Source organism: Vigna unguiculata, chromosome 2, assembly GCF_037176805.1.
Source record: "Vigna unguiculata cultivar grain cowpea cultivar isolate G323 ecotype 2 chromosome 2, ASM3717680v1, whole genome shotgun sequence".
NCBI classification, from domain to species: Eukaryota; Viridiplantae; Streptophyta; class Magnoliopsida; order Fabales; family Fabaceae; genus Vigna; species Vigna unguiculata.
In genome coordinates, this window is record NC_140793.1 from 8,526,903 (window position 1) to 8,551,911 (window position 25,009).

At 35.3% G+C, this 25,009-nt stretch overlaps 1 protein-coding gene across 1 annotated transcript; it reads right to left on the reverse strand.

Annotated features, from left to right (window-relative positions):
* LOC114173647 (ARM repeat superfamily protein) lies at window positions 1-24,664 on the reverse strand. The gene is made up of 9 exons (XM_028058148.2): window positions 24,352-24,664; window positions 22,791-23,141; window positions 22,487-22,702; window positions 20,995-21,644; window positions 16,863-16,959; window positions 16,725-16,764; window positions 16,529-16,625; window positions 16,204-16,400; window positions 1-806 (listed from the first exon to the last, which is right to left on the reverse strand). Exons 1-9 carry the CDS (start codon window positions 24,538-24,540, stop codon window positions 166-168), a joined length of 2,478 nt encoding a protein of 825 aa, XP_027913949.1. The 5' UTR covers window positions 24,541-24,664; the 3' UTR covers window positions 1-165.
* Between the last annotated feature and the right edge of the window lie 345 nt (window positions 24,665-25,009).

Consider the following 25,009-nt stretch of genomic DNA (forward strand, 5'->3'; position numbering starts at 1 on the left):
TTTAAGACAGCAAAACTCAGAATACTTTCAAATACGTTCTGTCTATAAGAAAGCATAGAATTTTCTTTTACACATTTGAAGTATTAAATTATACAATTAAACCAAAAAAAAAAAGTGGATTATACTACGAGGAAACTGTTTCAAGATTTTGCACCCTTGAACTCATCACGGTTGCAAAATCCTGAGTAAAAGAAGTGCCCGTTCCCAGTGTGGTCTGTTTGCCAGAACAATTCTTTTCAAGACCTGCACGGCTCCAGCAGCGACCAGTGCTGAATGGTTCTCATTGTTCATACTCAGATTGTGCAGTATTGCCAAGCTTGCTTCAACAGCCCTATCACTACCTTCTTCAAGCAGCATCACCAATGAGCTTATTGCCCCCTCTGAAATAATAGCTTCGTCTGTGGAATCTACCACTCCTTCAGATATTATTCTATTGAGTTCTACCACAGCCGTTTCTTGTGCTTCTGGGGAGAATGAAGTTTTGATCTGTTCTAGAAGTCTTGGGATTGTCTCGTAAAGTGTAACTTCCACGTTGATTGGATAGACACTGGTGATGGAGCCAGAGAGAGAACTCAGTTTAAGGAGGCATGCAGCTACCCAATCTTTGCTGCGGAGAGGAATATTGGACCTGAGGATTCCGCGAAGCAAATCAATGAAGTGGGGGGCATTTATTTTGTTGCGGAACTGCTCGCAATCGAGCAGTATTGTCAATAATCGCGATGCTGCAGATATTGCCAGACCAGCTTCTTCAAATTCTATTGCATATGCTTCGTAAAACTGATCTTCTGCATCAGATTCCATGTTCCCTGCATAGGCGTAAAATATTGAGTTTTTTTTTTTTTTCTTTTTACGTACAGAGAGTAGAATCTGAAGAAGAATAGTGACATACGTTCGCACAGACCTAGAACAATATATGAATATATTGTGAAGAGCTGAACGCATGTGATATATACACTACATGTCCATCCCGAGGAGTGTTGAGATAATGAGGAAATATGGTGAAGATATTTGGTGCATTAGAGAGTATTGACCATTAGGGAAAATATGCTATCTTTCTATGATTTCTTAAGATAATTTGTTTATAGTTGCTAAATTTGGGATTAAATTTTTCACGCTTATGTAATCAATAAATATGGTATTATTTATTAATGACAAAAAACTTCACACTAAATAGCATGTTATCATGGGCTACCTCCATGGAACTTTGGTTCTTGCACCAAATTTACCATACAGAGAAGGAAGAATTTGAAGGATCAACAGAGAGTTATGCTCAATGGAAGAAGGTTAATTTTTCAATTATGTGCCTTGCAATGGCAATTTGTAGAACCCTCTTGGGAACCGTTAGAACCTTTTAAACTTGTTGCTCTTTCTGGAAGAAGGCTGAAAGGACCTATGTTAATGATGTTCAATGTTTGTATGGTGCTGCACAAAAATTAGCCTCTCTTAAACAAACCAATCATGGTATGGCTTCTCATATTGTTGAAGCTCAAACTGCGGTTGAAGAATTAAGGGTGCTCGTGGATGATGACTCTTCAGAAGGAATAAAGAAAAACTTGCCGGGCTGTACATGATGTTAATTCTACAAATCTTTCACTCAGATCTTGGTAAATTTTGGTTTAAACTGTGATTTTGCTATTTTGTGATCTTAAGAATCCTAAAAAAAAGCCTTAGCCCATCTTGGTTGGCATCTGGTCATACTTGATGAAATCAATGTTCTTTAGAATAGTGGAACTTGGGAGCTCATCCCATTACCATTTGGGGATTTCATTGTGGTTGTAGGTGGGTCTTTGTTATCAAAGGTTCTGATGGTATTATTGATCGTTTCAAAACTCATATTGTGACCAAAGGTTACACAAAGTTTTTATTCCGATTACAGTGATACCTTTTTTCTAGTAGCCAAAATGGCTTTTGTTCGCTTATTTATAGTCATGGTTGCTCTTCAACAATGGTCTCTTTACCAACTGGATGTCAAAAATGTTTTTCTTAATGGAATTTGCAAGAAGAAATTTATATGAAGCAACTTCCAGGTTTTGTTGCTTGGGGAGTCTTCTAGATTGGTATATCATCTTCGTATTAATGTTATTTATCTTTTCTTATTTGGTAATACAGTTCTATCTTTTTTTCTGTTTTTTTTTTCTTTTTTTTTTGTAATACACTAGTTTGTCATTACCTACCTATAACTGCTCATAACTTCTTTCTTTCCTTACACAAGTTCTGTATGGTAGAACTACAAAATGTATTGTAATCTTTCAACACTTAATATTAAGTATTGCTTTTACACTATTTGTCAAACTCGAAAGTTTATATAAACTTGTGAGAGCTTAGTAAACTTGGATTGTAAACTCGCAAAAGTTTACTTCAAGTTTACTTCATATAAAAATATTTATAAATAACAATTTAATATTTATAATGTTATAAATAGCTTTTATTATTTTTTACGAATTACTAGTTCATCATATTATATATTTTTAAATATTTTTCTCTAATATTATTATTCTTTTATCATAATTTTAATTTATTATATTTTATAAAAATTGGATGATTCCAATTATCTCCACTTGGACCTGTCACCAAGGGCCACAAACATTGGTTTGTAGTTAGTGCCACTATTCCTCCCTAGTTTCTTTATGAACATGATAGTGATTTCGGACCTGTCATTCCTCCTTATGAAGAGTGGGAAGTCCAAGTCCAAATCTTGCTTGCATGGTTGCAGTCTACCTTTCCAAGGGTGTCTTATCTCGTGTTATTGGTGTCATTCACTCCTATCAAGTTTGGGAGCATATTCATGAACATTTCTATACACAAACTAAAGTTCGTGCTCGGCAACTCCTGATGAAGGATTGACCCCAACCAAGGATGAAGGCACATGCTTAAGAAGACTAAGCATGTTTAGAAAGGAAGTTCACTAATCCTTCATCCTTTTCATTTGTGTTTGTTATTTTTGATTCCCTAAGTTGACTTAGTTGAATCAACTTTAGTTGACTTGTTGACCTTTGACTAGGTTTGACTTGTTGACTATAGTTGACTTGACTTAAGCCAACATGCTAATCTATGTTTATTGGCTTTGTAGGTTAATTAGGAGTAAGAAACCAATGTTAGGTGGCGCATGGTGATTGGGGAGCATAAATGATGTGGATGAGAGAGTAAAGTAAAGGCATAAAGCATAAAGTAAATGGCATAAAACAAGTGTACCTATGTACCTTTGGTCTCCTTTGTTTTTAGCACACTTTGGCCACTCTTTGGAGACATATGAGACACATTCTTTGTCTCCTTTTGTGCTAGAACGAAATTAGCCTTACACACACCATAGTTGGCTCTTTTGTCTCTCATTTTTGTAACCTTATTTGACCTAGTTTCTAGAAGCTAGGGTTAGGTTTTTGTAGAGACATCCTTAGGTATCTTTTATTTGCTTAGAGGCCCCTAAACTCTTCTATATAAGGGGTGCTCCTAGACATGTAAAAGGGTTGAACATTTTGAAGTAAAAACACTCTTGTGTCTCAACCATTTGTGAGAGTTTCCTCCCTTGGGAGTGAATACTTCTAAGCCTTATCTTGCATAGCAAGTGGCGGCACACATCCACTCATCTTCAAGGTTGCCATGGCTTCTAGCCTAGCCTTGTAGTGGCGTGCTTCTCACATTTTTACCATTCCTTTCCTTTCCATTTTATGTTTTCTTCTTCCTTTAATTGTTCTTGGTTTTCTATGGTTTATGTGCTTTCCATTTCCTTTTTGTTTTGAATCAATCCATCATCTTCTTCTCTTGAGCTTTGTGAAAGGAACCTTCACATCTAGATAGCTTGCTATCTTAATGTCCAGTGGGGATTTCACTTAGCTTTCTTAATCAACTCACACCATATTTAATAATCTTAAAAAGGAACAAGATAATCCTTCATCATTTGGTATCAGAGCTTTGGTTGTCCTTGAATATGGTGTTTTCATGTTCTAACCTTGTCCTCTGTAGCTATCTTTGAATGGTCCACATAAAAACAGTGCTGGCAGCAACGTGTGCAATTTTGCAAAAAATACTGCAGCTAGCTCAGTGGTCCAAAAGTAACGTTCTTTATATCAAAAGAAAGCTCCGTGAGTCTAGTTTCCAACAAAAAAAGAATTAACGCATTTGGAGTTCTGTGGAGAGAGTTATGATCAAATGAGTGAGCAAAGGTCAGAGCTGCCGAGAATACGAAAAACAACGTTTTCAGGTTATGTTGTGGCAATTTTGGCTTCGGCTTTGTGACTCTTTTGCTCCTAAATGTGGTTGGATAACATGTCTTTTGATGCTTACTCTTTGAGCCTCAAATCCATGAGTTTAAATGCATGATAGCTACATGTTTGTGTCTTTGTGTATGTCATGTTGAGTCTTTAAATGTGCCTAACTTTTGCTTGAGTCATATGTCATATGTTAACTTGAAGTTTTCTTATTCTTTAAATGCGTAGGGTTGAAATAAAAGAAACTAACAAAGAGAAAATAAAAAGATTTGTGAGTGGTCTTAGGAGAGACATACAAGACCAAGTATTGTTGTATGAGTACTCCACTCTTGAAAATGTTTTCACACTTGCCCTTGGTATTGAAATTCAATTGAAAAGAAAAAGAAGGACAAGGAAGAGTTACTCACCCAACCACTACTTTAGTCACTCATGGAAGGGAAAGGATAAAAAGAAACATGATAAGTTCCCTTCTAACTCTCATCAAGAACCACCAAGTAAAAGTAAGTCACCAAGTGATCACATTCACCATTCCACTTCTCAAAGATCAAGTTCCATTAAATGTTTTAAATGTTTGGGTTATAATCACATTGCTTTAAATTGCCCAACCAAAAGGACCATGATCTTAAAGAAGAGTAATGATGTTGAAAGTGAACACTCATCTCCCTATTCTCTTTCAAAAGAATCTTCTTCCTCTAGTAAAACTAAAATTTTTGAGAAAGACCCTATGTTATTAAGGCGCATGATAGGTCAAGATCAAAGTGAGCTTGAGCCAACTCAAAGAGAAAACATTTTTCAATCTAGATGCAAAATTAACAAATGGGTTTGCTCTCTAATTATTGATGGAGGAAGTAGTACCAATGTAGCTAGCACAAGGTTGGTGGAAAAGCTTAGCTTAGAGACCATTCCTCATGCTAAGCCCTACAAGCTTGCTTGGATAAGTAAAGAGGGAGAAATAGATGTCAATAAACAAGTCTTAATTAACTTCTCTATAGGAAGCTACAAAGATGAGGTGCTATGTGATGTTGTTCCCATGGAAGTCACACATATCTTACTAAGTAGGCCATGGCAATTTGATAAACAAACTTTATATGATGGCCATACCAACCAATACATTTTCTTCAAAAATGGGAAAAAGATAACTTTACTACCTCTATCACCTCAAGAAGTTAATAAGGATAGAAATATAATAAGAAAAGATAAAGAAGAAAAACAAAAGGGGCAAGCTTTCACTAAGGTGTTACTTGCCTACAAAAAAATTCTTCCAAAGCAAGATGTACATCACCCTTCCTTCTCTTCCCAAGCCAAAAAGGAAAGCCCAAAGCACAAGCAAGAGAGGAAGAATAGTCTAGAAAATAAAGATGGCCTAACCAAAGCTAGGGGTAATACCCTTAGAAAGGATGGAACAAAAGCTCATAAAAGGGAGGCACAAATCCTCCCCCAAATCAAGTCAAGTGCCATCCATAAAGGCTTCAAGAATTTGTGGTCAAATTCTCTCCAAGAAGGAGAGGATGATGAAGGATTGACCCCAACCAAGGATGAAGGCACATGCTTAAGAAGACTAAGCATGTTTAGAAAGGAAGTTCACTAATCCTTCATCCTTTTCATTTGTGTTTGTTATTTTTGATTCCCTAAGTTGACTTAGTTGAATCAACTTTAGTTGACTTGTTGACCTTTGACTAGGTTTGACTTGTTGACTATAGTTGACTTGACTTAAGCCAACATGCTAATCTATATTTATTGGCTTTGTAGGTTAATTAGGAGTAAGAAACCAATGTTAGGTGGCGCATGGTGATTGGGGAGCATAAATGATGTGGATGAGAGAGTAAAGTAAAGGCATAAAGCATAAAGTAAATGGCATAAAACAAGTGTACCTATGTACCTTTGGTCTCCTTTGTTTTTAGCACACTTTGGCCACTCTTTGGAGACATATGAGACACATTCTTTGTCTCCTTTTGTGCTAGAACGAAATTAGCCTTACACACACCATAGTTGGCTCTTTTGTCTCTCATTTTTGTAACCTTATTTGACCTAGTTTCTAGAAGCTAGGGTTAGGTTTTTGTAGAGACATCCTTAGGTATCTTTTATTTGCTTAGAGGCCCCTAAACTCTTCTATATAAGGGGTGCTCCTAGACATGTAAAAGGGTTGAACATTTTGAAGTAAAAACACTCTTGTGTCTCAACCATTTGTGAGAGTTTCCTCCCTTGGGAGTGAATACTTCTAAGCCTTATCTTGCATAGCAAGTGGCGGCACACATCCACTCATCTTCAAGGTTGCCATGGCTTCTAGCCTAGCCTTGTAGTGGCGTGCTTCTCACATTTTTACCATTCCTTTCCTTTCCATTTTATGTTTTCTTCTTCCTTTAATTGTTCTTGGTTTTCTATGGTTTATGTGCTTTCCATTTCCTTTTTGTTTTGAATCAATCCATCATCTTCTTCTCTTGAGCTTTGTGAAAGGAACCTTCACATCTAGATAGCTTGCTATCTTAATGTCCAGTGGGGATTTCACTTAGCTTTCTTAATCAACTCACACCATATTTAATAATCTTAAAAAGGAACAAGATAATCCTTCATCATTTGGTATCAGAGCTTTGGTTGTCCTTGAATATGGTGTTTTCATGTTCTAACCTTGTCCTCTGTAGCTATCTTTGAATGGTCCACATAAAAACAGTGCTGGCAGCAACGTGTGCAATTTTGCAAAAAATACTGCAGCTAGCTCAGTGGTCCAAAAGTAACGTTCTTTATATCAAAAGAAAGCTCCGTGAGTCTAGTTTCCAACAAAAAAAGAATTAACGCATTTGGAGTTCTGTGGAGAGAGTTATGATCAAATGAGTGAGCAAAGGTCAGAGCTGCCGAGAATACGAAAAACAACGTTTTCAGGTTATGTTGTGGCAATTTTGGCTTCGGCTTTGTGACTCTTTTGCTCCTAAATGTGGTTGGATAACATGTCTTTTGATGCTTACTCTTTGAGCCTCAAATCCATGAGTTTAAATGCATGATAGCTACATGTTTGTGTCTTTGTGTATGTCATGTTGAGTCTTTAAATGTGCCTAACTTTTGCTTGAGTCATATGTCATATGTTAACTTGAAGTTTTCTTATTCTTTAAATGCGTAGGGTTGAAATAAAAGAAACTAACAAAGAGAAAATAAAAAGATTTGTGAGTGGTCTTAGGAGAGACATACAAGACCAAGTATTGTTGTATGAGTACTCCACTCTTGAAAATGTTTTCACACTTGCCCTTGGTATTGAAATTCAATTGAAAAGAAAAAGAAGGACAAGGAAGAGTTACTCACCCAACCACTACTTTAGTCACTCATGGAAGGGAAAGGATAAAAAGAAACATGATAAGTTCCCTTCTAACTCTCATCAAGAACCACCAAGTAAAAGTAAGTCACCAAGTGATCACATTCACCATTCCACTTCTCAAAGATCAAGTTCCATTAAATGTTTTAAATGTTTGGGTTATAATCACATTGCTTTAAATTGCCCAACCAAAAGGACCATGATCTTAAAGAAGAGTAATGATGTTGAAAGTGAACACTCATCTCCCTATTCTCTTTCAAAAGAATCTTCTTCCTCTAGTAAAACTAAAATTTTTGAGAAAGACCCTATGTTATTAAGGCGCATGATAGGTCAAGATCAAAGTGAGCTTGAGCCAACTCAAAGAGAAAACATTTTTCAATCTAGATGCAAAATTAACAAATGGGTTTGCTCTCTAATTATTGATGGAGGAAGTAGTACCAATGTAGCTAGCACAAGGTTGGTGGAAAAGCTTAGCTTAGAGACCATTCCTCATGCTAAGCCCTACAAGCTTGCTTGGATAAGTAAAGAGGGAGAAATAGATGTCAATAAACAAGTCTTAATTAACTTCTCTATAGGAAGCTACAAAGATGAGGTGCTATGTGATGTTGTTCCCATGGAAGTCACACATATCTTACTAAGTAGGCCATGGCAATTTGATAAACAAACTTTATATGATGGCCATACCAACCAATACATTTTCTTCAAAAATGGGAAAAAGATAACTTTACTACCTCTATCACCTCAAGAAGTTAATAAGGATAGAAATATAATAAGAAAAGATAAAGAAGAAAAACAAAAGGGGCAAGCTTTCACTAAGGTGTTACTTGCCTACAAAAAAATTCTTCCAAAGCAAGATGTACATCACCCTTCCTTCTCTTCCCAAGCCAAAAAGGAAAGCCCAAAGCACAAGCAAGAGAGGAAGAATAGTCTAGAAAATAAAGATGGCCTAACCAAAGCTAGGGGTAATACCCTTAGAAAGGATGGAACAAAAGCTCATAAAAGGGAGGCACAAATCCTCCCCCAAATCAAGTCAAGTGCCATCCATAAAGGCTTCAAGAATTTGTGGTCAAATTCTCTCCAAGAAGGAGAGGATGATGAAGGATTGACCCCAACCAAGGATGAAGGCACATGCTTAAGAAGACTAAGCATGTTTAGAAAGGAAGTTCACTAATCCTTCATCCTTTTCATTTGTGTTTGTTATTTTTGATTCCCTAAGTTGACTTAGTTGAATCAACTTTAGTTGACTTGTTGACCTTTGACTAGGTTTGACTTGTTGACTATAGTTGACTTGACTTAAGCCAACATGCTAATCTATATTTATTGGCTTTGTAGGTTAATTAGGAGTAAGAAACCAATGTTAGGTGGCGCATGGTGATTGGGGAGCATAAATGATGTGGATGAGAGAGTAAAGTAAAGGCATAAAGCATAAAGTAAATGGCATAAAACAAGTGTACCTATGTACCTTTGGTCTCCTTTGTTTTTAGCACACTTTGGCCACTCTTTGGAGACATATGAGACACATTCTTTGTCTCCTTTTGTGCTAGAACGAAATTAGCCTTACACACACCATAGTTGGCTCTTTTGTCTCTCATTTTTGTAACCTTATTTGACCTAGTTTCTAGAAGCTAGGGTTAGGTTTTTGTAGAGACATCCTTAGGTATCTTTTATTTGCTTAGAGGCCCCTAAACTCTTCTATATAAGGGGTGCTCCTAGACATGTAAAAGGGTTGAACATTTTGAAGTAAAAACACTCTTGTGTCTCAACCATTTGTGAGAGTTTCCTCCCTTGGGAGTGAATACTTCTAAGCCTTATCTTGCATAGCAAGTGGCGGCACACATCCACTCATCTTCAAGGTTGCCATGGCTTCTAGCCTAGCCTTGTAGTGGCGTGCTTCTCACATTTTTACCATTCCTTTCCTTTCCATTTTATGTTTTCTTCTTCCTTTAATTGTTCTTGGTTTTCTATGGTTTATGTGCTTTCCATTTCCTTTTTGTTTTGAATCAATCCATCATCTTCTTCTCTTGAGCTTTGTGAAAGGAACCTTCACATCTAGATAGCTTGCTATCTTAATGTCCAGTGGGGATTTCACTTAGCTTTCTTAATCAACTCACACCATATTTAATAATCTTAAAAAGGAACAAGATAATCCTTCATCAACTCCACACTCCACACTGATCTTTGCAATCAATCCCTTGGCACTAAGACAATGCATGATTACTTAAGTAGTGTCAAGTCTATTGTTGATGAATTGGTTGGCATTGGTTGTCTAGTTCCTCTTGCTGAAAATGTTGATGTTATTTAGATGTTGATCGGACAAGATCTCCTTTTAATAAAAGATTTACTTTCGGATATTGTGTTTCCATCGAAGGTAACTTGATATCTTGGAAGAGTAAGAAACAAAATAATGTGGCAAGATCTAGTGCAAAAGCATAATATAGAGTTATGGCCTCAAGCACTTGTGAACTTGTTGGGTTTAAACAATTACTTTAATAGTACATTCATAGTTACAATTTGGAGATGTCACTCAAATGACAGTTATATGTGACAATCAGGTTGTTATTCATATTAGCTCTAATCCCATCTTCCATGAAAGAACCAAATACATTGAGGCTAACTGTTATTTTATTCGAGAAAATACTGTATTTGGAGACATCAAGACTGATTTTGTTAACTCAAATGATCAATTAATAGATATTTTCACCAAGTCCTTTTACGCGGACCAATAATTGATTAAATTTGTAAAAAGCTTGGTACATATAATTTATATGCATCCATTTGAGAGGGGAAGTTAGATATTGTTAGTTACAATATCTTATGTTAGTTACAATATTATGTATATCTGGGCCTAGCCCATATTTTCAGTATTATTCTCTATTATAAATATTATTTTCACATTGACAACAGAGAAAAGATATTTTACTACAACAAAATGAAAGCACAACTATCTCTATCTCCAAGAGAGTGGAAAAGGTGCAGGAGTTACAAAATAATCTCAAACTTATAAATATTCTTAAATATCTTATCTTTTATGTTTCATCTTTTGTTTATCTGGTATCAAGGTTGTCAAACTCGAGAGTTTACATAGACTTGTGAGAGCTTAGTAAACTCGAATCGTAGACTCAGATCATAAACTCGTAAGAGTTTTCAAACAAAAAAATTAAAATATTTATAAATAATATAATGATTTAATATTATACAATGTGATAAATAATTTTTTATATATTTTTACTAAAATATTAGTATTATTATTTTATCATATTGTATATTTTAATTATTTTTTATATTTTTGTGATATTGTTATTCTTTTATAATAACTTTAATTAATTGTACATATATTGAGTTAAGTTTTATAAAAACAAAAGGTTCCTGAGCTTCCTGAACTTTTGTGGAGGCCCAAATGCAATGAAAAAACCTAAATCTCCATAAAGAACCTACTGTGCAGTAGATAGGAAATGAAAAGTTTCATGTGCCTCCTTCTGACCCTAGATTTAAGACTCCACTAGCGAAAGAAAATGGGGAATAGCGATAAGAACAATAATCAACAGGGCGAGCAAAACAAGGGTGATGACCCACGAACACGACTGCGATTGCGACCACCCATGAACTCGACTGCGATTGCAACCAGCCACGAACTCGACTATGACCAAAGGAAATGCAGCAACGACGACGAGCAACATCGAAGAACAAGAACCCTAACAAGAAAATTAGGTGTTTTAGGTTTATAGAAAAAATCCTCTTGACTCGCCAACTCGGCTGTGGACTCGTGAGTTCACTGAGTTCACGACGAGTCTACCGAGTTTACTCTAACAACGAGTTTGTTTCCGAGTCAACTTACTCAGGATAAGTAGAAACGTAAACTCGGACGAGTTAACGAGTTAACTCGCGAGTTTGATACTATGTCTATTATTATTTCTTTTCTATCATTATTAATATTTTGGTCTTAGCCCATATTTTCTTTATTATAAATACGGTATCCTATTTGTATTTTCTATACAAGGGAGATTAATCCTATACCTAGTTTTTACTATATTCAATATGGTATCTGAAGCCTAGGGTTCTTTGGCAAATTTTTTCGTCACCCCTGCCACTGCAACAATTGTCTCCGTCATTGGAGTTTCAGTTTTGACCAAGAGACCACATGGTTTTGCTCATCTCAGCTAGGCGACAACCACACCATGAAGATCGCAGCCATCGAGGTTCAGACACGCTCCAATGCGCCGATCAAAGTTTCACAGACACAACTTTTACCAATCGTGCATGGTGACGCGTGAGTCATCTTCGTCGACACCAATCACTGTCACTAGATTCGTTGTGGCCTCCTCTTTTTGGATCAAGCCTTGTTGCTTTGATCGAACCTCTTTGGATTTTTAGGGTTTTTTCTCTTTCCGCTGCCTCTTCTAATACCTCCCTCATAATCATCTACTGTGGATCCTCCTCCATTTGATAGCACTGACTATTTTCAATGATTTTCTCAAATGGTGTTAGCATCGTCAACCCTCTAGTTCAATGCTTTTGTTGCACGCACAAGTACATCTTTTGTTAGTCTAACTCAATTTTCTTCTCTTGGTCCTTGGTTCTCGACTCAGGAACCACAAATCACATTACTGGTAACAAATCTTTGTTTTATTCTTTGTCCTCTCTAAATAATTTATTTTCTGTTACAATGGCTAATGGGTCTAGGGTTTTAGCTCAGGGTGTTAGGACTATTAATCTTTTTTCTTTTTTATCCATTGATAATGTTCTTTATGCTCCTGGATCTCCTTTTAACTTATTATCTGTTAATCGTCCAACCCATTCTCTGAATTGTGTTATTTCTTTTACGAAAGATTTTGTTTGTTTACAGGATTGGAATTCGAGATAAGTGATTGGCACCGGATGTGAGTATCATGGTCTTTATCATCTCCCGCCCTTCTACACATGGGAGTCTCCATCTCTCCTTCATACTCAATTAGGTCATCTTAGTCTAGCTAAATTGTAGCAGTTTGTTCCAAGGTTGTCCAAGTTATCTTAGGAAAACATAATCATAGTTCATTTCTTCGAAGTGTCTTACAATGCTTGTTCCCATTTTGCCTTAGTTCACTCTAACATTTGGATACCTAGTCGTATTAAGTCTAATTTAGGTTTTCAATATTTTGTTACCTTTATTGATGATTATTCCAGATGTACTTGGTAGTTTTTAATGAAAAATCGTTTTGAGTTATTTTATATATTTCAATCTTTTTATAACGAAATTAAAATTCAGTTTGGTGTTTCTATTCGAACTTTGCAAAGTGATAATGGTCATGAATATATTTCCCATTCTTTTAATCAATTTATGGTTTCTTATGACATTCTCCATCAAATTTCATTTGCTTACACACCTCAACAAAATGGATGGTTGAACACAAGATAGACATCTTATTGAAACATCTCGCACTCTTTCAATTCATGGTAAGGTTCCTCAACATTTTTGGGTGATGTTATTCTTACCCCATGTTATCTTATTAATCACATGTCATCTTTGATTTTAGATAAAAAAATTCCTCATTCTATTTTATTTCTTCATGAACCTCTCCATCCCTTACCTCTGAAGGGTTTTGGGTCTACATGTTTTGTTCATAATTTTAGTTCTAGTCTGATAACTTATCTCCTAGATCACACAAATGTGTTTTTTTAGGGTCCTTCTTCTTATGATGTGTCTTCTCCATCTATTACAATTGATATTCATGTTGTTTGTGCTCCTCCAATTGTGCCAAGTCCACTGTCAAATTCTCCTCCACCACCACTTCAGTTCATAGTCGAAGACATTGTTTCCAACAACCACCAAGTGACTCACTTCAAGTGCCAACTCTTTTGTCTCTTCCGGGTCTAACAGCTAAGTTAGACCTTTCAATTATCATCCGTAAAGGTTACATTCTATCCGTAATCCCTCTCCACATTATATTGCTTTGAGTTACCACAGATTATCTTCACCTTTTTATACCTGGCTTTCAACTATTTCTTCTGTGTCCATTCCCAATTTTGTTAGTAATGCCTCAAGCCCATCCCAGTTGACGTCAAATCATGCTAGATAAACTAAGTGCTCTTTAGAATAGTGGAACTTGGGAACTTGTCCCATTAGCATGTGGGAAATTTGTTGTAGGTTGCAGATGGACTTTTGCTACCAAAGTTTGTCTTGTAGCCAAAGGTTACACACAAATTTTTGAATTGGATTATTGTGATATATTTTCTCCAATGGCAAAGATGGCTTCTATTCATTTATTTATTGCCATGACTACTCTTCAACAATGGCTTCCTTATCAACTGGATGTAAAAAATGCTTTCCTCAATGGCTATTTGCAAAAAGTGATTTGTATGGAGCAATCTTCAGGATTTGTTGCTCAAAAGCAGTCTTCTAGATTGGTATGTTGTCTTCGCAAATCATTTTATGACCTAAAATAGTCTCCTAGGGCCTTGTTTGGAAAATTTAGCAACATTGTTATATGGAGCAACCTCCAGGATTTATTGCTCAAAGGGAGTGTTCTAGGTTGGTATGTCGTCTTTGCAAATTTTTATATGGCCTAAAACAGTCTCCTAAGGCCTTGTTGGGAAAATTTAGCAGCATTGTTTAATAATTTGGTATGACTCAATGAGGCAGATCATTCAGTCTTTTACTGTCACTCAAGTATTGGATGTCTATATTTGATAGTATATGTGATGACGTTGTTCTTCCAGGTAGTGACCACCATGACATCTCCAAAATGAAACATTTTTCCCACCATATTTAGACCAAAGATCTTGACAAACTCATATTTCTTCGTATTGAAGTAGTACAATCCAATGATCATACTGTTATATCTCAAAAATGTATGCATTGAATATTTTGGAGGAAACTAGGTTAATTAACTCAAAATCTGATGCACACCCATGTATCCTAATACCAAACTACTACCAAATTAGGGGGGAGACTATTTTAGATCCTAAACAATATAGAAGATTAGTTGAAAAATTGAATTATTTTACGGTTACTCATCCTAACATTTTCTTTGCAATGTGGTGAGTTAATCTCTCAATTTCCCATGTGAAGACTATTGGAATGTAGTCATCCATATATTAAAGGATCTCCTATAGGGATGACAATAAGTTAAGTCATACACGGATAGTGCCTACCCGCAACAAAATAATTCACTAATTACTCGCCTCGTTACCTGTCGAGTACCCATTTAAAAAATACCCGCAGGTTTTTTAAAACCCGCGGCCGTAGATGCCCACAAATATTTAAAATAATATATTTTATAAATTTTTAAAATAAAATTTAAATAAAATTACAAACAAATATAAAATTAAATATAAATTAAATTAAATTAAATATAAATTAAATTTTAATTTTAATTAAATTTAATCTAATAAAATATAAATTAAATTTTAACTTTAAATTTAATTTAATAAAATATAAATTAAATATTTATTTTAACTTTTATGTTGGTAACCGAGGTTACGGATACAATGATATTGCACCCGACCCATTTATAAATGGATATTAAAATATCCACTACCCGTTGTCCGCGAGTACCAACTATATGCCACGAATTCGGGTATTTTTGTCATCCCTAATCTCCTGGAAAAGGTTTGTTATATGGTTCCAATAACTATACAACAATTCTTTATTATTCATATGCTGATTAGGCAAGATATCCTTCTGATAAAATATCTACTTCCGAATATTGTGTCTTCATTGGTGGTAACTTGATCTCTTAGAAGAGCAAGAAACAAAGTATTGTGGCAAGATCTAGTACAAAAGCAGAATATAGAGTTATGGCTTCAGCCACTTGTAAACTTGTTTGACTTATGCAATTGCTTAGAGAGTTGCAATTTGGAAATATCATTCAAATGATACTTATATGTGACAATTAGGCTGCTCTTCATATTAGTTTTAATCCTGTCTTTCATGAAAGGATGAAAGTCATTGGGATTGACTATCATTTCAATTGAGAGATTGTACATGGAGAAATCAAGACTGAATTCGTTAACTCAAGTGATTAGTTAGCATATATTTTCACTAAGTCTTTATGAGGACCGAGAATTGATTATATTTGTAATAAGCTTGGTATAGACGTTTTACATGCACCAACTTGAGGGGGAGTGTTAAATATCTTATCTTTTATCTTTTATCTTTTGTTTATGTTATTATCTCTTTTCTATCATTATTTGTATTTTGGACTTGGTCCATATTTTCTTTATTATAAATACATTACCCTATGTGTATTTTCTACATAAGGGAGATTAATCCTATACCTAGTTTTTACTATATTCAATAGACATAAAATAGAAATATCAATAATGATGACTCATTTTTCACTAATTAATTAAAGCTGGCTTGTATATGACAATATGACAATAGATATTAGATAAGATAGGATTTGAACAAGAAGAAAAATATGAATCAAGCATAAAGTAAAATGGGAACATAATGTGTGTAAAAGAGGAGTTAAAAATAAACAATGGCAAATGCTACTGGCTATGCACCAGTTGATCAGATCCAACTTATGGTCGGTGATAACCAAAAGCACTTAAGAGATCCAATTTCGTCTCTTAATCCTGCCCTCACATCTCTCAAAAACCATACATTTAGAGTCAGAGATAATGAGGTTTGGTCATTTTGATGTACATGTTATACATCCACATATACAAAATAAAAGAATATGTACTTGTAACAGAGCGCATGCAGATATTATTTACCTGAAATTTTCAAAATCTTTTGCTGAAAAGCAGAACTGAGACCAGATTCAATATCCAAAGATAAAATTGGGGCCAGAGTTGGGTCAGTCAATGCCACAAACTCAAGCACAGATGCAGCTTTTTCTTGTAAATTGGGGGGAGAGGACTTCAGAATCTCAACAAGGTGTGAAATGAAAACAGAATCCAGTATATCATTCCTGAAAAATTTAACACATAAAAAGTCAGTGTAACTACCACTAAGTAGAACACTTATGACCTGTTGCTGGATCCAACAACATAAAGATCAATATTGAACTAAAAAATATGGTTCGGTCCCTCTAATAACCTTGAGAATGTTTTTGATACAGTTTGTTCAGTACTACTAAACCCGGTTGAAACACAGTCACTTTTTGCTCCACCAAATGCCTTTTCAGATCCATTAACTGGTCCATCAAAAAACTGAAAGGAATCAATGTACTTGACAATCAATTAGAAAAAAAAAAAATCAACTCTAAAGTTCCTGAAAGAAGTGCAATACAAACCTCCAGTTGCGTCAAATATCCTTGCTAGTATACTCAAAGACTGTAGAGGCATATCAAATCATCAGATAAACCTCATTCAGTTTTTATCCTTATGTTCTGGAAACTTGCCAGACCTAAACACAAAAGAAATAACAATACCTTTTCCACAATAGTTCCCACTGTCCCCGAGCATTTCAAAATGCTAACTAAAGGACCTAAAACCCCTTCAGCTTCAATTACCTGGCAAACAATATTGCTGCATCCAGAAAATCACGAAGCAATCATTACAATTTGTTAGTGATATGATTTGACTATTTTAGAGATATGAGTTGATTACAAAAATTAGGAACATATGACATGATTCACTAGACAAATATCTTACCAAATATTTCCTATTATTATATATTGATTTTGTTCCTTATTATTGTATCTTTTTTCTTCATCATAAATAAGAGGACTCGTATGCACAGATCAGACAATTACAGCCAATCCTCTCTAAATGATATTAGATTTCTAGATTCTTTAACTCTCTTTTATCCCTCCACACAGTGCCTCAATACTATCCCACCCCCCACCATCTTCTCCAGCGCGACTTACTACCCACATGCTCAAGAAACTTCATGTTTAACATTGTCAATGACTCATACATTCTATGTGGAGTCTCCCAGATTTCTCATGCAAACTTAATGTCGGCCACTGAAAGTAATATCTTATCCTTGACCACCATTAGTAACCAAAGAACCTCATCTTTTTACTGCCCACAATTATAGATGTGTTCATTTATTTATTTTTTGGCTACAACGAGTATGCTCTGTATCCCCTCTACAAGATTTGCTCAAAGCTGTTCACTTTCACTCAGTCACCTAATATCTTTGAATCCTATTTGCATGCAGAGGCAGTAGTGCCTCTGAATGAGTGCTCCACAAAAGAATCATGTGGCACGGTGAAAGGTTTCCCAATGGGGTTGTTGCTCCTGGTCTTCACTGAATTATGGAAGAGGATAGTTGCCTTGAGTATAGATCTATCTCGCGATGCTATATGATCGAAACCATCACGGACACCTATGGTATTCTTTAGTATAGAAGTGGCACAATCAAAGGATGGTTTGGTCATATCTCAAAGAAAATACACTTTCAATATTCTACAAGAAAAAAGGATGATAAATTTGAAGTCTCTATAGACACATCAATGGATCCAAGTTTCACACATGTACTTGACCAAGCAGAACCTTATTATGACCATAAGAGATACAGTTCTTACAAGAATTAGATATGAACTAGATTTTGAGACATTCAATCGATGAAGGTGAATTGTGATAACCAAGTTGCTCTCCACATTGCTTCTAATCCTGTATACAATGAGAGGACTAAACACATTGAAATTGATTGTTATTTTATTCGAGAAAAATTGTTGTACAAAGAAATTTGCAATGAGTTTGTCAAATCAAATGATCAACTTGCAGATGTATTAACAAATCCTTGAGAGGTCCTCAGATTGAATTTATTTGTTCCAAGCTTGACACATTCAATTTGTATGCTCTAGCTTGAACAAGAATGTTAGAATAAATAGTCTTAAATAGGACTTATTGTACTTTGTGCTGAACCTAGTTCCTAGGAGCATGCTTGGTGCTAGACCTAGTTCCTAGGAGCATCTTCTAGTGTTCTCTACTTTTCCCTCTCATCCATTGTATCTAATGCATCTCAAACTACTATAAATATGAAAACCTAAGTGAGGGGAATACACACTCTCAAATTCGTTCTAATTTCTTTGTATTTTTCTTAAGTTTTTCAATCCAAAGGGATTATTCATGACTCTTCATGTGCCTATACTCCCCAACAGAATGGAGTGGCAAAGAAGAGAAATAGGCACTTGGTTAACACCACCCAAGCACTTCTCTTTCAAGGGAAAGCTCCAAACAATTATTGGGGTAAGGTTGTCCTCACTGCTGCATATATGATAAATAGACTGCCCTCACATATACTAGACAAACAAAAATCCTCTTGAAACCTAAAGAAATTTTTTCTCTCACTTTAAGATCACAAATGGGATCATTCCCAAAATATTTGGATGCACAGCTTTTGTACATATCCACAACCGAAATAGAGACAAACTTGATCCACTAGCCGTTAGATGTGTCTTTCTTGGTTATTCAACAACTCAAAGGATTAGCAGTGTTACAGTCCATCGTCTAAAAAATTGTATATCTCCACTATCATCACCTTCATTGAAACTAAATCTTTTCTTCTCCCAATCTCCCAGGAAGTTCTTTCAGAAGATTGTGATGACCACCTTGAACCCTTTGTTCTGTCATATACTCAAACTAAAGCCTCCAAAAATGAACCTATAGCTAAGCAAATTAATTCTAGGGCACAATTAGAAACTGTAACTGATAAAATCATTGATGCTACTGAACTACAACCATAAAGTATTGGAACAATTAGATATTCAGCCCCATGATTTAGTACATATAGCTTTCCAAGATTCAGCAATGTCTACACAAGAAGGAAGAGCATTCCAGACATGTGGCAAGACCATGAATCCAACCCAAGTTCTGAACCAGAAATTGAGAACACTCTCAACTCTCCATGTGACCTTGATCTGTCAATAGCCATCAGAAAAGTACAAGAATCTGCACAAAACGACCTCCCTATATCAAATTACGTTTCTCTAGATAGATTCTTGGCTAACCATAAAAGGTTTACTGTTAGTTTGAATTTTGTTGTTATCCCTAACATTGTTACTGAAGCTCTGACAGAGAAAGAATGGAGATGCCATGAAAGTGGAGATGGATGCATCGAAAAAGAACAGTACTTGGAAAATTATTAACAAACCCAAAGAAGAGAATATTGTTGATTGCAATTGGAAATGCACAACAAAATATACGGTTGATGGAATAGACTCAAGGGATGCACTCGAGCTTATGGAATAGACTCAAGCTTATTGAATAGACTACCAGGAGACTTTTGCACCAGTTGCTAAGATGAATACTATATGGATTCTTTTGCCCTTAGCTGCCCACTTTGATTGGAAACTTCTATAATATGTTGTTAAAAATGCATTTCACCTTGGAAAATTTGAAGAAATCTACATGAATATTCCACTTGGGTTGGAAGGACTCAAAAAATAAAGTGTGTAGACTACAAAAGGCTCTTTATGGACTGAAACAATGCCCTAGAACTTGGTTTGGTTTATTCACAAAAAGCTATGAAGGGATTTGACTATAAACAAAGTCAAAAGATATTACACTTTGTTTACTAACCATGCAGGGAAAGGGGTAACAGTACTTCTATTTTGTGTTGATGATATTATAGTGATAGGAAATGATGAAAAAGAGAAAGAAGACTTGAAACAGAGACTAGTAAGAGAATTAGAACTAAAAGAGCTACTAAGACTAAAGTATATTTTAGGTATTGAAGTAGCCTACTCTAACCACGAAATTTTCATATCTCAACAGAAGTATATAACTAATTTGGTGGTAGTAACTGGGAAACTTGGGTGCAGACCGGTGTCAACTCCAATGGATCCTAATCACAAGTTATGTCAGGCTGAAGAGGAATCAGCAATAGAAAAAAAGATGTATCAGAGACTGGTTGTAAAATTATTTTATTTGGCAGATTCACCAAAAAGTGACAGCTGGGAATAACAAACCACAGAGAGAAACAATGTAACAGAAACATACAGAGATAGAAAAAAAAATCTCTTATTTTCTTTTATTCTATTGTATTCTAATAACTATACTGATTCATTTTTCTCAATATAAATAAAGCCCTCACGTTGTCTCAAAAACACAGTTTCAACTCAATGTTTCTCACTTCCCTAAGGTTTAATAACAACAATTTCACAAGCAAGTCTTATTCCACTCAAAGTTGTGCTTTGCTCATTTCATGAACATTATCCATATGACGTTACTTTTGGTTTTTTCCTATTTTCTTTTCCATGTATATTTCCTAAATGCTATATCAAAAATTACATACTTTACCACAGGGTCTATTTTGTACCTTGTAGGAATTAACTTCTTACTATACACTGATATTAACTATTTGACACATTTTCAATCTATAATAGAACAATAATTTATCACTAACTACAACAATCATATCCCAAATTTCATGGTTTACAGTGGAAGGTGTTCTTTACAGCCTTTGTAGTAAGAGAATCCTAAAATATCATATATTTTAAATAGTAATGAACAGATTTATATTCAGCGAAAACAAGAGGCAGTTCTCAATATCATGAATACAAACTTAAAGCTGCAATTATAAAGCTATGACCTATATTTTGATTATTTTACCTAACAGACAGCCTTTCCAAAGCTTGTGTTACCGCCAACTGGACTGCTTCGTCATCACAGTTCAAAAGCCTTATTAAATGCCTAATTACTCCAGCCTCCCTGAATGCAATACGCATATGTTCATTGATACATGCAGTGGCAATTGATTCTGCAGCCTTAATTGATGCAGACTTGTCTTCCAGTTCTAATATCAGTGCTAAACGAGCAACACCATCCATCCAAGGTAAAAGTGTAAACCTCTGATCATTTGAGCAATCAGAATTAGGTATAATTTTTTCTTCCATTTGTAAGGCTCCAACACGAGCAAGGAATTGTTGTTGGGTTCGTCCAACAATTGCACTGATCTTTGCCTCCTCTAAGTTAGCATTCTTGTCATCAATATTTAATCCAAGAAGTAATTCCGAAGCACCAAATCGCGATGGCTGTCTAGAGGTCCTTTCAATTTCTGTACCATCAGGTAATGTGGGCCACAAATGTAAGCCTGGGTTGAATGACTTAAAGGCTGCAGCACCAATTAATGGCACAGGAACCAGACCTTCCTCCATAACAAGAACTTTATAATCATTGTCCTTAAAAAGTTCTAGCAATGTGTTCCTTGCTTCCTTCCTAAGAACTTTAGATCCTTCCAGATTAGATGTTAAGAACTTTGCCTGAAGTAACATTAAACATAATCACATTCTTGGCTATTGTAAGCATTAAGAGAAAGGAACTTTGCTAAATACAATGCAAATATCGATAAGTTTCAATATGTAATTCCTTCTAATTCTTCCTTCTTTTTCCGTTCAACTTTTATTGGAAGACATTACTAAGTTGAAAGCTAGGGATTAACGAAAAAGACTAAAAAATAAAATAAAAACAGTATATATAATATTTCTTTCTATACTAATGAGAAACTGAATAATTGTAATTAATTATTCACTGTTTACTTAATAGGTTGAGCCATTCTTTTTTATCTCTGATCTGATATAATTATTCAATATTTTCCACACATATCCTCCTTTTATAGGACCGAAAATTCTTTCACAAATTCCAAATATAAGGTAACTTGTGTCTTTCTGCAAAGAATTAAGTCATGTTTCTAAGGAGTAGTAGAGGACCTAGGTTGACATGGAATGGGACTCCCCACCAATTTGTAAAAGAGACTACCATGCTGAGAACTGTATCATCCTAATAGTTTAGTGTAAATCCAGGAATTATTGTTTACTCCTAGCAGAATTCATCTTAACATGAATCACACACAGTTCATAGATAATTTGGGAACCCAGGTTAATGTGAAATGGGACTCATCACTTGACCAATGAGGCTACAACATGAAGAGGTATATCATCAAACTCGTAGTGTTTTAGGCCCAAACCTAGGAATTGTTGCTTTATCTCTAGTAGAATTAATCTAAATAGAAATTACATACTGCTCGTAGATAGATAAGCATGTAAACCAGTACAGCATGCAAAGATAACCAACTTCAATTTACTAAACCCAAAGAAAGCCTCACCAATTTCGGTATAACACCCGCTTCAACCATGATGCTGTGGTTAACACGGCTCAGTGCTAAATTTGCCAAAATGCCCCCTGCAGCCTCCTGCACTTTAATGTCCTCATCTTCAAGGTACTTAATAGCTACAGGAAGGATCTCAGTCTTTGAAATTTTAATCCAGAGCTTCTCATCAACAGATAAATTCCACAGTGTAGTCAAACTCTGCTCCTTTACCTGCAAAAATGGTTCTAGATATTCTAATTTTCTACACCAAAGAAATATGTGCACATGAACCCAAATTTCTGTATACCCAATTCCATACCTCAGGAGTCAAGGAAGATTGTCTCAGCAATCTGTTTATCTCTTCTATCGCTCCACTGTCAGCTACAGAATTTCTATACAGATTGACTGAAGACAATGATCGCAGAAGGCCTGCAGCTGCCTCGCATGCTGAACTAGACTCTGATCTGAGGAGGTTCACAACAAGATTAATACAACCAGGAAACTGCATTATAGTGTCTATACACTTCTTTCCACCGAGTGAATACTTCCAGAGGGCAATTATAGCTTGTTCTCTATCCAAAGGATCACGATCAAGGCCTAACATACGAACAAACAAGGCCACATAACCATCACCAAGGCCAGAAGATGTACTTGTTACTGCATCAACACCCTGAAAGCAAAATTTAATCATTTGACATCACATGAAACGTTTTGTTGTCTAACTATAAAAATATACAAGGCCAAGAGAGGTTTTCTGAAAATCTATTTTGTAGCTGCCTAAATTCTGCTTCCCCTGTATGGTCACAAAGCATAACATCTCAGACAAATATCAAAAGTCACCAAAACTACTTTCAAAACAATATACAACCAACAATCAAACCCAACTATGAACATGTTTGCAAGTCTTTTTTTTTTTTTTTTTTGAGATATACTTTTTTATGTAAATATGCTTTTTGTTGGAAGTCCCACGTCGACTAGAGAAAAAGCAATTTCATAATATATGAGTGAGGTTCAAACCTCACCTTACAAGATGGTTTTATGGGGTTGAGTTAGGCTTAAAACTCACTTCTAACACTTTTAATTACAACGAAAACGACACATTTTAATTTAAATCCTTCAAAAAATGTTGTATTGGCTTTGCTCCACGTTAATTTATTTTTGTAAGCAACTCCTATAGTAGTGATGTCGCAAGCATATGCACACCCTACATCAACAACCATTTGTACAGGGATTAAAAACCATGAAGGGTTTAAACCACTTGTAACCGCAATTGTGGCCACTACATCAAGATTTCTGGCTGGTGTATATATGATCATATCTGTCACATTTGTCCATAAGAAAAATCTAGAAAGAGACTCTCTCATTGGTTGAAATTATAGGAAATCACAAAATTCAGTAGGTCCTACAATTTATACACGACTCACTCTCTCTCTCCCCTATTTTTGTCTTTTCCAGTCAATTTCAAATTTGAAAATGTCTTCCAAGCACTCCTCTTGCCCATAACTTCCTACAATATCAAGAAATGCTACGAAACCGCAACCGATGAGATAATCCAACAACCTTGACAAACCTTTTAAACCGAATATTTATTCTTTTCTCAAAAAAATATCTAAAGCAGGAGGAAAAAGAACATTTATTATTTCTGTAAAATAAGTTCCCAGACACACTCAATCTACGCATGAGCATCTTCTGTATTAAACCCAATGATTCAATTACAACACCAAATAATATCAACCAGTAATCATCGACCGGAGCACACATACATCAGAAATCAATAAAACTTCCCAATAAGCACCAAGAGAACGGTTAAATAACAAAATTAAACAAAAAACATAGGAAAGGGACGTGAAAACAAAACGATGTGTGTATCTGCAGCGTACCGGCGAAGAGGTTGCGTCAACGGCGCCGTCACGAGCGTCATTGGTGGCCCTGGCAACGAAAGCGAGTTTGGGGGTGGATTTGGAAAAGATTGCGACTCTGTTTCTCGGAGGAGCTTCTGCAACGGTGATGGGAGGAACGAAATGAGAAGGGTGGAGCTTGGAGGAAGGTAGGAGTGTGGAGGCCAACATGATTTGGCCAGAGTGGATAACTGTGATACACTGCCTGAACCAATGTGAAGAGAGAAGAAGGAATATATGTGTCGGGGGTTCCCTCGCGAAAACAAGATAGATTTTTCTGGAACTGTGGCAATATTGTTTTGTTTGATGTGCTATTCATCTAAGGGAATCAAATTCTTTCATGTCTTTTTTTTTATTATTATTTTTAATTAAACTATTTTATATTTAAGTAAATATTTACAATATTATATGAAGGATGACATTTTAACTTTTCGTTTGTTATGTAGAGGGATGATTTTTTACAGGGTTATTTTTAATTAAATTATTTTATCTTTTTGGAATTTGTATAACATTATATAAGAAAGACTAAACTTTTTATATTTTTAATGATTACAATATGAATATTTAAATAAGATAAAGAAATTGACCATATAAGATGTAATTTAACTTTGAATCAAAACCAACACATTAACACAAATCA

Bases quoted from the DNA above. Each gene is read 5' to 3' on its own strand.
- LOC114173647 (XM_028058148.2), bottom strand. From the start codon at position 24,540: ATGTTGGCCTCCACACTCCTACCTTCCTCCAAGCTCCACCCTTCTCAT. The intron at 22,703-22,790 runs GTATGGAATTGG...CCATTTTTGCAG, and splicing joins AATCTTCCTTGACTCCTGAG to GTAAAGGAGCAGAGTTTGAC. The intron at 16,960-20,994 runs GTAAAATAATCA...TTCTGGATGCAG, and splicing joins TTGGAAAGGCTGTCTGTTAG to CAATATTGTTTGCCAGGTAA.